Below are 12,093 nucleotides of genomic sequence, written 5' to 3'. Positions count from 1 at the left end.
TCCCCCAGGGCCAGTGCGCCAAAGTCTCCTCCATCAACGACAAGAGTGACTGGAAGGTGGTCAGGAAGGCTCTGACAGTCATCGACTTCACTGAGGACGAAGTCGAGGTGAGACCCGTGCCAGGGACCCTCCCTCTCCTCCCTCTTCACCCTGAAAATCTCAGTCCACTCTGACAGCCCCCTGCTGCTCTCAGACACTCCGCTGCCCCTGACTGTGCCCTGGGGGCCCTCGCGGGCCCTCTGCAGCTCCCGTGACACCCCCCCCATCCCCGTCCCCCGTTCGCCCAGGACCTGCTCAGTATCGTGGCCAGCGTCCTGCATTTGGGCAACATCCACTTCGCTGCCGACGAGGAGAGCAATGCCCAGGTCACCACCGAGAATCAGCTCAAGTATCTGACCAGGGTGAGTGGGCTGAGGAGCCGGCGAGGGCAGAGCAGGGCGGGAGAGGGGGAGTTTGCTCTCACCGTGCCCACCCCCTCCCTTGGCAGCTGCTGGGCGTGGAAGGCTCCACATTGCGGGAAGCCCTGACACACAGGAAGATTATCGCCAAGGGAGAAGAGGTGAGGCCAGGCCTTTGTCTCAGGGCTGGGGGGTGGAGGGTGCAGGTGTTCCAGGGCCTCTTCCGAGACTCCCGCCTCCGGGAATGAGGCCTCTTGTCCCGATGCCAGCTTCCCTCTGATAGGGCCACCGTGGCCTCCCTTGGTGTCCCCCACCCGCCAGGCTCACCAGGAGCCGGGAGGACAGAGGGGTCGTGGTTTTCTGGTGTCCAGCCTGAGCGCATAGAGGAGGGGGATGGAAAGGGGTCCGCGGCATCCCTCTCCTGTCTCACCTTGGCCGGCAGCTCCTGAGCCCGCTGAACCTGGAGCAGGCCGCGTACGCGCGAGACGCTCTCGCCAAGGCCGTGTACAGTCGCACTTTCACCTGGCTGGTCAGGAAGATCAACAGGTCGCTGGCCTCCAAGGTGAGGGCTTGGCCGGGGCCGCCTCCGAAGCAGCAGGGAGGCCTGGGGCTGGGAGCCGTTAAACACCGGGGACCCCTGCTCTTGGCCCTAGGATGCTGAGAGCCCCAGCTGGCGAAGCACCACAGTCCTTGGGCTTCTGGACATTTATGGCTTTGAAGTATTTCAGCACAATAGGTCAGCACCCCTTTCCCCTGCCTCTCTCTCTGCTCCCCACCCCGTCCTGGTCCCTCCCCTCTTCCCCCTGCCTCTGTTCCTGACGGTGCCCCTGGCCACCTCCGGTCCTGTTCTGTGTGTCTACCCTCGGCTGCTCAGAGGCCTCGTGCTGTCCACCCCTCCCCCACTCCTGGTCCTGTGTCCCCTTGACCCGCTGTGAGCTCTTCTGTTCCCCCGCAGCTTCGAGCAGTTCTGCATCAATTACTGCAACGAGAAGCTGCAACAGCTCTTCATCGAGCTCACCCTCCAGTCGGAACAGGAGGAGTACGAGGCCGAGGGCATCGCGGTGCGTGCGAGCCTGCAGGTGTCCCTGCACATACCCCGGAGGAAGCCAGGCATTGGGGTCTCCTAGAAGAGGTGCTAGGACCCCACGATGATGCCTTCCTTCCCTTTTGCCCCTCAGTGGGAGCCTGTCCAGTATTTCAACAATAAGATCATCTGTGACCTGGTGGAGGAGAAGTTCAAGGGCATCATCTCCATTTTGGTGAGTCCTCTGCTCCTCCAAGGCCTCACGCGGGAGGCTGGGTGGGAGGATGTGACTCCCTTCCCTGTTCTCTTAGGCATGTCCACGGAGGGCCCGAGTGTGGTGTTGAGCCAGGACAGGGCAGGGCTGTGTGTGGAGGGTGAAGTGAGGCGCCGGCCTGGTCTGGAAGCTATCTGGGGGAGGCTCCCTGTGCTGTGCCCGGTGCCCTGTGTCTGTGCTTCCTGGCACGATGCCCCTGAGTCCCCTGTGCTCTCCAGCTCCTTCCCTGATACATCCCTCACCCTCTGCCACACCCCCCAGGATGAGGAATGTCTGCGCCCTGGGGAGGCCACGGATCTGACCTTCCTGGAGAAGTTGGAGGACACAATCAAGCACCATCCGCACTTCCTGACGTAAGCGGGGTGGCAGTGCAGCGTGGGGACAAGGGCTTGCTGGGGGCAGAGCCTGTGAAGCACGAGATTCCCCTACAGTCGTAAACCACCAGCCCCAAGCAGATGACCAGGGGAGGTGTAAGTTGAGGACGGGCGCTCAAAGCCACGGCTGGCGCACCCACACAGTAAGAAGCTGAGAGGACCAGGGCTCCCGCTTTATTCTTGTTTGAGAATGAAACTTGCTAAGATGTTTTAGTTTCCCTATTTGGAAGGAAGGTGGTTTTTCTTTAAGGAATCCCCCAAAGTGGGGAGGGGAAGAAAAGAAGCAACCCCCTCTGCCCCAGCTCTGTCCTGCTTCTTTTCTTCCTCTCACCTCCTCTAACCCGAAGTAACCCTGTAAGGAGGTGTTCGTGGTGTTTTCTCCGCTTTACTGAGGCTCCGAGAGGTGAAGCCATTTGCCCAAGGTTATCACGTCCTTCGGAAGCTGCAGAGCTCGGACCTGGGGCTGGAGCTGTTGAATGCCAAAGCCCTGAGCATATGTTGCTTAATCGTAGTTTAAAACCCTTTTTCTGATTGCAAAAATAATGTTGCTCATTAGAGAAAAGTTGGAATGTGTGCAAAAGCCACTGGTTATCCTGTCACCCAGAGGTCATCGCTGTTAACAATTTGAGGCATTTCCTTCCTGCCTTTTTCTATATGTTTGTTTGGTTTTTTTTTATAGCTGAGAACTTATTGTGTATAAGGTTCAGGATCATGTTATATCCTGAGTATTTTCCTGTATCATCAAACAGAAAAATTTCCTCAAAACACTTCCTTCAATGGCTCTAACTCACAGATACTCCATGGCTCTCCCCCAGCCTCTGGGGGACCCTGGCCAGCCTCCAGGTTTCTGCTGGGTAACAAGGCTGCCACAACATCTTTGTGCCTTAAATCCCTGCCTGTATCTCTGGTTTGTGGCTTGGAATAGTCCTTAAAAGCAGAAAATGGGTTAAAGGATAGAAACATGCTTAAGATTTAAGTAATCTTTGGGGGCAGATTCCGTTCTTTTTTTTTTTTTTTTTTTTAAGATTTTAGTTATTTATCAGAGAGAGAGAGCGCACAAACAGGGGGAGAGGCAGGCAGAGGGAGAAGCGGACTCCCCGCTGAGCAGGGAATCCGATGTGGGGCTCAATCCCAGGACCCTGGGATCATGACCTGAACTGAAGGCAGACACTTAACCGACTGAGCCACCCAGGCGTCTGGTAGATTCCATTCTTAAAATGTAGTGGGCAGTGCTCAGCCCTCTGCCCAGCGAGCCCCAGCAGTGCGGAGGCCTGGGGCCTGGTCCTGGCCCCGTGTGACCCCGGGCAAGGCCATATGCCTCCCCAAGCCTCCATGACCGTCTCTGTGCAGGGAGGCTAATGGCTCTACCCTGTCTCCCAACTGGTACAGAGGGTTGTGGCTTGGCCCGGGGCATACCTACTCCTTCCCGGACGCCTGGTTCCTCTCTCGAGCCTCTTCCGCAGGTAGAGGCGTGGCCCAGGCCAGCAATCTGTAGCTTCCTTTCCTTCCCTAGGCACAAGCTGGCTGACCAACGGACCAGGAAATCTCTGGACCGTGGGGAATTCCGCCTTCTGCACTACGCTGGAGAGGTGACCTACAGTGTGACTGGTGAGGATCCTGGAGCTGGGTCCCTCCAGTGGGCAGGGAGAGGGGTTCTCCCTCACTTCGTGTCTGCTCCCTTCTCCCAGGGTTTCTGGATAAAAACAATGACCTTCTGTTCCGGAACCTGAAGGAGGTGAGGAAGACTGGGGAGAGGGATTGGGGTCTGGACACCGACTGACCCCCGCCCTAGGAATCTGTCCTGCCTGCCCCTGTGCCCTGACCCTGACCCTTGCTCTGCCCTCACAGACCATGTGCAGCTCGGAAAATCCCATCATGAGCCAATGCTTCGACCGGAGTGAACTCAGTGACAAGAAGCGGCCAGAGACGGTGTGGAGAGGCTGTGGGACCTGAGGGCTATGTGTGTGTGCACGTGTGTGTGTGTGCACGTGTGTGTGTGTGTGTGTGTGTGTGTGTGTGTGTGTGTGTGTGTGAATGCGTGCCTACGTGAGCCAGGAGCTGGCGGCATGCACGGGAGCTGGTGTTCACTGGAACACCTCTGTCTGCATCGAGGCGGCTGCCCGTGGGTGCGTCTGTGCGCTTCCATGAGCACGCCTGGCCCTGAGTGTAGGCCCACACGTGCACACCTGAGTCCTTGTGGGAACTTGTTTGTGCGTGGGCACTTGTGTGCATTCACCCACTCAGCAGACGTTTGGATCAGACGTTATGAGGCATTTAGGATGCCAAGATGAATAGGCGCTCTCATAGCAAGGTACACAGGGCGCTTTGGAAGCTTAGACTAGGGGACAGCAAATTGCCTGAGTGGGGGTGCGGTCCGAAAAGCCTTCCTAGAAGAGGAAGCATCTGAGATAACTTGGAACGGAGTAGGTGCTTGTCAGAGGGACCTGTGGGAGGGCACTGTAGGCAGCGAGAGGCCTAGCACAGACAAACAGAGCCCCGAAAACACCGGGAGAGCTACAGGAGAGTGACATCATCGAGGAGAGCTGCTGCGAAGGGCAGGTGTGGCCCGCGGTGCCAGATGCTGGCAGAGCTGCAGTGAGCTGGGGCAGAGGTGTGGCTGTGGGCGTGGCAGGAGGAGGGCCCAGGGCCCGGGAGGAGATGCTGTGTCGGAGGTGTTAGCTGGAGTGCTGCAGGCTGAGACACGCCGGCAGGGAAGGCGTGGAGACCGTGGTTGGCCAGCGTCTGACTCCCCAGACCCCTGCTCTCTGCTGCGTACCCCACATCCTGCCATGCTGGGAGGACGCGGGCACCACTGTCTGGGCCTCTCCAGCGGCTGCGGGTTCATGTATCCACTGATCTCCAGTGGCTCCCAGGCAACCTGGCCTCCGCTGGTCTAAAGTGGGCCCCTGACGGCACAGTGCCACGGGCCTGTTCCTTCTGTGTCCCTCACTCAAGACGAGGATCAGCCTCCCCAGTCCCACAGCCCAGAAACCTGGGCAACCTCCGTGACTCTTCAGTCTCCCCCATCTCCCTCATCCACACAACTGCTGGCTCTTGCCAGTTTCCACTGCCTGAGTACTTCTCAACTCCTTCCCATCGGCCCTTCCCCATAACCTCTGCTCCATTTCAGTGCTCTGAGCCAAAGAGCTCTCCCTGCTCTCCTGGCTTCCTAGCTGCCCTTGCTGCCCACCCTCCACATACCTGCTTAGCGATATTCCAGAATGCAGATCTGTGCCTGCTCTTCCCTCACTCCAGATTCCTCACTGGCTCCCTCTTTCCCTCAGGATAAGTCAGTCCCCCTAATGGGACTCTCCAGACCTGTCATGATACTGCCTCTGCCCGCCTCTTTAATCCTATCTTGTTGACTCCTCACCTGGGTCCTTGCACTGCTTTTAGCTCCCTGGGTACATCAGGCTTTTGCACAGACTGTCCCTCTGCCAGAATACCTTCCGGTCTTCTCTTCCTTCTGGCTATTTCCTACTTATCCTTTAAATCTCAGCCCAATGATCATTTCCAGACGGCCTTTCCTGATGCCCCCTACTCTGCAGACTGGATCAGTTGCCCTTTCTTGATGCCGTTAGAACCCCCAGGCATACACCTCTGTCATTAGTGGGATTGCAAGTCTGTTGAGAAGTCTGCTTCTCTCACAGTCCTGATACCCTTGAAGGTCCTGCTGAGCAGTGTGCAGAGATAATGGTTGAATGCATAGAAGTAGGATGCATTGTTAAGGAATGTGGCCTTGAAATTCTAGAAAGAGAAAGAATGGGCATCAAAGTGAAGTGTAGAATTGGGGTTGTGGAGAGACCTGAGCGGGGTTTTTATTTTTTTAAGATTTTTTTTAAATTTTAAGTAATCTCTACACCCAACTTGGGGCTCAAACCCACAACCCTGAGATCCAGAGTCCTGTGCTCCACTGACTGAGCCAGCCAGGCGCCCCTGAGCAGCGTTTTTAGATGCGAGTGAGGTTCCTAAGTTGATGGCTCTAGCCCAGTCTGGCCCCTTCCTCTACGGTGATCGAGGGGAGGCAGAAGGAAGAAAGAAGCAGGGCACAGGGTAGCTGTGGGAATTGGCGCTGCTCTGCTCCAGGAAGCGGCCTCCGCAGGGTTCAGCAGCTCTGCCCCAGTGAGGGGCAGCCGCAGGGCTCCGCAGCCTCATCCAACCTTGCCTTCACCTTGGCTGGTCAGGTTGCCACTCAGTTCAAGATGAGCCTCCTGCAGCTGGTGGAGATCCTCAAGTCCAAGGAGCCCGCCTACGTCCGCTGCATCAAGCCCAACGACGCCAAACAGCCCGGTAGGCCCCTCCCACCCCGTAGGCCTGCGAGGGCTGGGTCTCCCCTGCGGAGGCAAAGGGCCATCCATCGGTGAGGGGCCGCTGACCACCCCATTACCCCTGCCGCAGGCCGCTTTGACGAAGTGCTGATCCGGCACCAGGTGAAGTACCTGGGGTTGATGGAGAACCTGCGCGTGCGCAGAGCCGGCTTTGCCTATCGCCGCAAATATGAAGCTTTCCTGCAGAGGTGGGGGCATGGCCTGGCTCAGCGCCAGGGAAAGGGGGTAGGAGGCTAGGAACCTTCTAGATCCTGAGAGAAGAGACAAGCCCATGTCAGAGACTAAGACACTGAGCTTCGGAGCTGCCGTGGGACGCATGCCAGCCTGGAGACCTGATATCAAACTAGATGGACAGAACATCAGCTCCCCCCCCACCCACTTCCAGCCCTGCCCTCATAGAGCACCTGGTTATAGGGATCCATAGGCAGGCATCCACATGTTTGTCACCAGAGGTGATGGTAAAACCTAGGCAGAGGACAGAGTTTCTAATCAGCTCGGAAAAGATACAGTAGCATTGTGGTGAGTCTGAGTTAGGGGCTGGGGAGTCAATCAGGTGTGAATTCCATCCTGGCTACTTTCTAGCCCTGTGGCCTTAAGCAGATGAGGATACATCAGTTTCCTCCTCTTTTAAATGGGCATGGTGACAGAGTGACCTCCCCAGGTTTTCATGAGCTGCAAGTGAGTGGGACTACCAGCAGGTGCCCAGGAAAGCTGGTTTGGGCCCCCAGAGGAGGGCACTTGTCGGAGCGGGGACTGGGTACATCTCTGCTCCTCCTGTCCCCAGATACAAGTCACTGTGCCCAGAGACATGGCCCACATGGGCAGGACGGCCCCAGGACGGGGTGGCTGTGCTGGTCAGGCACCTGGGCTACAAGCCAGAAGAGTACAAGATGGGCAGGTGAGTGGTGCCTACCTGTACCCAGTGTTTGGGGGCCACGGGGGTGGCAAGCATGGGCTGATCACTGCTGCCCTCTCAGGACCAAGATCTTCATCCGCTTCCCCAAGACCCTGTTTGCCACAGAGGATGCCCTGGAGGTCCGGCGGCAGAGCCTGGGTGAGAGAGAGGCCCCACCTTTCCCGTCCCAGTGGGGTCTGTTCTGGGGAGCGGAGAGGAATCACCGCATTTGGGCCTTTTCTCCAGGAAGGCCGCCTCACTCACACTCAGCTCCCCTCCTTACCAGCTCCAGCCCTGCCCCTGGGTGCAAACTCTCAGCACGCTCACGCATTCCTTTGCCCCCTCCCTCTCTCCTTCACTATTCTCCCTTCGCTTATCTACCCTCTCGCTCAGCAGCTCCTTGGGCCACTCCCTCACTCATGCCACTCCGGGAGCTCTGGCAGTGCCAGGCCCCCAGCTGGTTCCCCTGGGCTCTGGCCAATTGACTTTCTTTCCCCACCACAGCCACGAAGATCCAGGCCGCCTGGAGGGGCTTCCACTGGCGGCAGAAATTTCTGCGGGTGAAGCGATCAGGTTCGGGGGGCCCAGGGGTCTTCAGAAGGGGCGGGGTCTGGGGCTAGGGTGGGCCACCGTGGCGAGATCAAGGTCAGCCGTCTGTGGTCTCCACAGCCATCTGCATCCAGTCGTGGTGGCGGGGAACCCTGGGCCGGAGGAAGGCAGCCAAGAGAAAGTGGGCCGCGCAGACCATCCGGCGGTGAGCACCGGGGGCAGCACAAGGCGGTGGCACAGAGAAGGGCGCGGGGCGGGCGTCGCCAGGCTTCTCACTGCCACCCCTGTTGGGCCCCCCCAGGCTCATCCGCGGATTCATCCTGCGCCATGCACCCCGTTGCCCTGAGAATGCCTTCTTCCTGGACCACGTGCGCACCTCTTTTTTGCTCAACCTGAGGCGGCATCTGCCCCGGAATGTCTTGGACACTTCCTGGCCCACACCACCGCCTGCCCTGCGTGAAGTCTGTGACCTTCCCCGCTGACCTAGGGACCGTGAAAGTGATCAGTGGGGTGGGGGGGGCTAATAATCTTGTGGCCAGAGAAGAATCTGGAGGGCTCCCCAAGGCGGGGGGATTGGAGCTGGGCCATGGAGAACGAGTTCTTTTGAGAGAAGGGACTCAGGAACGCAAGGGTTGTCCAGGTCATGGGGGTGTCGCTTCGGCAGAGGCCCTGCAGTGAGCACGCGCCAGCTGTCTTCAGAGGGAAGCGCGCCGGGCTGTGCAGGTGCCCTGACCTCGCTGTGCCCCTCAGGCCTCGGAGCTTCTGCGGGAACTGTGCGTGAAGAACATGGTGTGGAAGTACTGCCGCGGCATCAGCCCCGAGTGGAAGCAGCAGGTGCGGGGAGCGAGGAGCCAGGCGTGGACCAGCTGGGGGGGGGGGGGGCAGGAAGGCCGCGGGCACCGCTCGGAGGGTGGCCAGGGAGGAGCACTTGAGCCCTGGGCAGGCAGCGTGACCTCAGACGGATGCCGGGCCCTATTTGGCCTCGTGTATGGAAGCAAGGCCAGAATGGATTTGGGGTGGCAAATAGGATTGGCTCTCTAGGCCAGCTCCACTGGACTGGTAGAGGCCCCCCAGAGCCCTGTGTTGAAAAGACCACAGGTTTAGTCTGATCCATTGGTAGTGATCGCCACGGTTCCAGAGATGGACGTCGGTGACCGATGTGCCTCGTGTTTGCCAGTTCAGTGTGGGGTGACACTAAAGGGCCCATCAGCTCAGATGACCTGCGGTAGTTTCGAGTATCAGCAGTCGCCAGCTTCAAGATGCCAAGCAGGAGCTGAATATCAGGGGCCCCAGGGCCTGATGGGGGACTTAGCGCCAAAGTCGAGCATGGCCCCTGACAATGCCGTCATGACCCTTCTGGGAAGCCCTCTCCCTTGTCAGTCGGGATGGGGCAAAGCAGAGGAGGGGTCAACAGGAGTGTGCATGGCAGGGCTTAGCCTCTGGTGCTGGGGGCCAGGGAGAGGGCAAGAGGCTGTCTCAGTTCCTGAGGCTGGCCTGCCCCTTCCTGCCCCCATGATGGTTCCCACCCTTTCTAATAGCTCCCCCCACCTCCCTCCTTCTCCTCAGCTGCAGCAAAAAGCCGTGGCTAGTGAGATCTTCAGGGGCAAGAAGGACAATTACCCCCAGAGTGTCCCCAGGCTCTTCATCAGCACACGGCTTGGTGAGCCCCTGACTTCCAGTGCTCCGACCTTCCAGCACCGTCCGACTTAGTCCCCTCTCCCTCCTCTGACTTCCCGCTCCCCCATCCGGGTTGCAGGTGCAGATGAGATCAGCCCCAAAGTGCTGCAGGCCCTCGGCTCTGAGCCCATCCAGGTGAGACGACAGTTCTGCAGCCTGAGGGCTTGAGCAGGGGCCTGGCGCCTGGAGAGAGGATGCTGGGTCGCCCTGGAGCCCCCTCAGCCCCTCCGCTGACCCCCGCCCCGCCTCCCATCCGCAGTACGCCGTGCCCGTAGTGAAATATGACCGCAAGGGCTACAAAGCCCGCTCCCGGCAGCTGCTGCTGACGCCCAGCGCCGTGGTCATCGTTGAGGACGCCAAAGTCAAGCAGAGGATCGACTACGCCAACCTGACCGGTGAGCCGGAGCCCGTGGTTGCTTAGGGAGGGCCCGGACTCTGACCCTTGACCCCTAACCTCTGCCCTTCCCCCCAGGGATCTCTGTCAGCAGCCTGAGCGACAGCCTCTTCGTGCTGCACGTGCAGCGGGAGGACAACAAGCAGAAGGTACTCCTTCGGGGCCCGGGAGGCAGGCAGAGGTGGGTTCTGTAGATCGGGCAGGGCCTGACCCCTCCCCCTCCCGGCCCCCAGGGAGACGTGGTGCTGCAGAGTGACCACGTGATTGAGACACTGACCAAGACCGCCCTCAGCGCGGACCGCGTGAACAACATCAACATCAACCCGGGCAGGTGAGGCGGTTGGGAGTGCGGAGGGGCCACGCGTGCGCCCGCAGGCGGCCCTCACACACCCCTCCCTTCCAGCATCACGTTCGCGGGGGGCCCCGGCAGGGATGGTATTATCGACTTCACACCTGGCTCAGAACTGCTCATCACCAAGGCCAAGAACGGGCACCTGGCTGTGGTGAGTGGTGCCAGCAGGTGACAGTCTGCCTCTCTACCAATAGCCCCAGGGCTAGGGTGAGCTGGGGGGGGGGCACGCTTCCTTGGCGGCTTGGCAGAGCCTGGGCCCCTCATCCACGTATCACCATCCCGGGGGCATCAAACCACCTCTTTCATCCCATTGCCCGTTGAGGCACAGAGAGCAGGGCCACTTGAGGCCCCACAGTGCCGACAGTCGTAAAGTTGGCAGCATGGGGGAGGTGGGGAGGCCTAGGGGCGTTCGGGGCGGTGCTAGAGGCAAGGCCCACTGGCAGGGCGGGGAATCCTGTGGGAGTTGGGTCAGTCTCCGGGACCGAGGTCACCAGGCCCCCACCCCTCAAATCAGCACTGCATGTGTCTCCTCCATGAAGACAAGCACCCAGAGCCCCTCTGTTCACTCCCTACTCACCACCTGGGGTTCTCTCTCTGTCCCCACAGGTGGCCCCACGGCTGAACTCTCGGTGATGAAGGCGCCCACTGGACCCCCTCCCACCTCCCAATGCTTTGCTTCTCCCCCCTCCCCTTCCCACTTACCAAAGACTCGAGCTTCTAGACAGGGACCCAGGGACACCTCGAAGCCCACCAACAAATTCCTGCCTTTTGCTCACCCCTCTCTTGAGGGAGCAGCGGGAGCCAGGGAGCTGCCCCAGATGGGGGCCAGGCCGGGCCACAGCAATAGGAAAGCCGGGGCCAGAGGCAGCCATGCCAGCCCCACTGCCAATGCCAAATATTCGAGAGAAAGGAACTTTTGCTGAGGTTTTCTCTGAGATTTTTTGATGCTTTATAAGAAACTATTTTTTAAAAAAGCCATTTTCCCACCCCAAGACACACTGGATGTGTTTTCCCTGACTCTAGCAGGGCAGGGAATGTAGCTGAGAGGTTGGGCGGTCTGGGCCCTGGTGCCCTCTTTCCTGCCCAGGCCACCCTCTCCTCCTCATTCCCTCGGCACCTTTCTGTCTGTCTGCCTGTCCGCCCACCTGTACCCTTCGCTGCTCACTCCGACATCCCCCTGGGGGCTGAGACCACCTTTGCCTGCCCCCCTTCCTCCTGCCTTAAAAATACCCTTTCAAAATCATCATCCCAGCCTGAGGATGTCCTGGAGTGGGGGAAGGAGTTTTAGACCACAGAATTTGCAAGACACAGAGATCATCCAGTCAGCTTCCTGGTGTGACAGAACAGGAGACAGAGGCCCACGAGGAGAAGGGACTTGCCCTTCGTCTAGCAGGTTGGGGCAAAACCAGGGACTGCAGCCCTGTCTTCAGCACACCTCACTGCCTCTCCCAGGGACAGGCTCATGTCTTAAGGGTGCATGTGGCTCCCTAACCAGCAGTCACCCTTGGGGGCCAACAGGTGGGAGAAGCACTCCTGCCTGCGTCTACGCCTCAGGACGACAAACACCTTGTCTATACACTTTGGCCCCAATTCAAGGTATTAGGGCCTTTCCTGGTTCCTGACCCCCTCCCTGTGCTGGGAGCCCGGGGAGGAGGCTGGCCTTGGGAGGAGCTGTGGAGGTATCACCTCTTTTTGCTGCTTCCCCCCAACCTCCCCACAGGGCCTGGGGGCTGCCCAACTGCCTCTGCCCTCCTGGGGGGGTCTCAGCCCACTGCTGACACTTCTGCAATCCAGAGAAACACTAAATAAAGCAATATGTGTTTGCCAA

At 59.2% G+C, this 12,093-nt stretch overlaps 1 protein-coding gene across 4 annotated transcripts in view; it reads left to right on the top strand.

The window, feature by feature from the left end:
- Nucleotides 1-12,093, top strand: part of MYO1C (myosin IC) — a 22,504-nt gene extending 10,411 nt beyond the window's left edge. For all 4 annotated transcript variants that reach the window (XM_026517825.4, XM_048226894.2, XM_026517824.4 and 1 more), the window contains exons 7-32: nt 9-107; nt 288-401; nt 488-559; nt 841-960; nt 1,052-1,134; nt 1,354-1,459; nt 1,577-1,657; nt 1,958-2,049; nt 3,584-3,678; nt 3,759-3,805; nt 3,919-3,999; nt 6,255-6,360; nt 6,469-6,586; nt 7,183-7,296; nt 7,376-7,452; nt 7,798-7,866; nt 7,963-8,047; nt 8,144-8,303; nt 8,593-8,676; nt 9,409-9,502; nt 9,599-9,654; nt 9,779-9,914; nt 9,992-10,062; nt 10,147-10,244; nt 10,317-10,416; nt 10,872-12,093. In XM_026517825.4, coding sequence (XP_026373610.1) covers nt 9-107; nt 288-401; nt 488-559; nt 841-960; nt 1,052-1,134; nt 1,354-1,459; nt 1,577-1,657; nt 1,958-2,049; nt 3,584-3,678; nt 3,759-3,805; nt 3,919-3,999; nt 6,255-6,360; nt 6,469-6,586; nt 7,183-7,296; nt 7,376-7,452; nt 7,798-7,866; nt 7,963-8,047; nt 8,144-8,303; nt 8,593-8,676; nt 9,409-9,502; nt 9,599-9,654; nt 9,779-9,914; nt 9,992-10,062; nt 10,147-10,244; nt 10,317-10,416; nt 10,872-10,898 — 2,385 coding nt within the window. In that variant the 3' untranslated portion in view covers nt 10,899-12,093. The remainder of the gene's footprint in view (nt 1-8; nt 108-287; nt 402-487; nt 560-840; nt 961-1,051; nt 1,135-1,353; nt 1,460-1,576; nt 1,658-1,957; nt 2,050-3,583; nt 3,679-3,758; nt 3,806-3,918; nt 4,000-6,254; nt 6,361-6,468; nt 6,587-7,182; nt 7,297-7,375; nt 7,453-7,797; nt 7,867-7,962; nt 8,048-8,143; nt 8,304-8,592; nt 8,677-9,408; nt 9,503-9,598; nt 9,655-9,778; nt 9,915-9,991; nt 10,063-10,146; nt 10,245-10,316; nt 10,417-10,871) is intronic.

This window comes from Ursus arctos, unplaced genomic scaffold (genome assembly GCF_023065955.2).
Source record: "Ursus arctos isolate Adak ecotype North America unplaced genomic scaffold, UrsArc2.0 scaffold_24, whole genome shotgun sequence".
NCBI classification, from domain to species: Eukaryota; Metazoa; Chordata; class Mammalia; order Carnivora; family Ursidae; genus Ursus; species Ursus arctos.
This window is presented reverse-complemented; position numbering and strand designations above follow the sequence as displayed.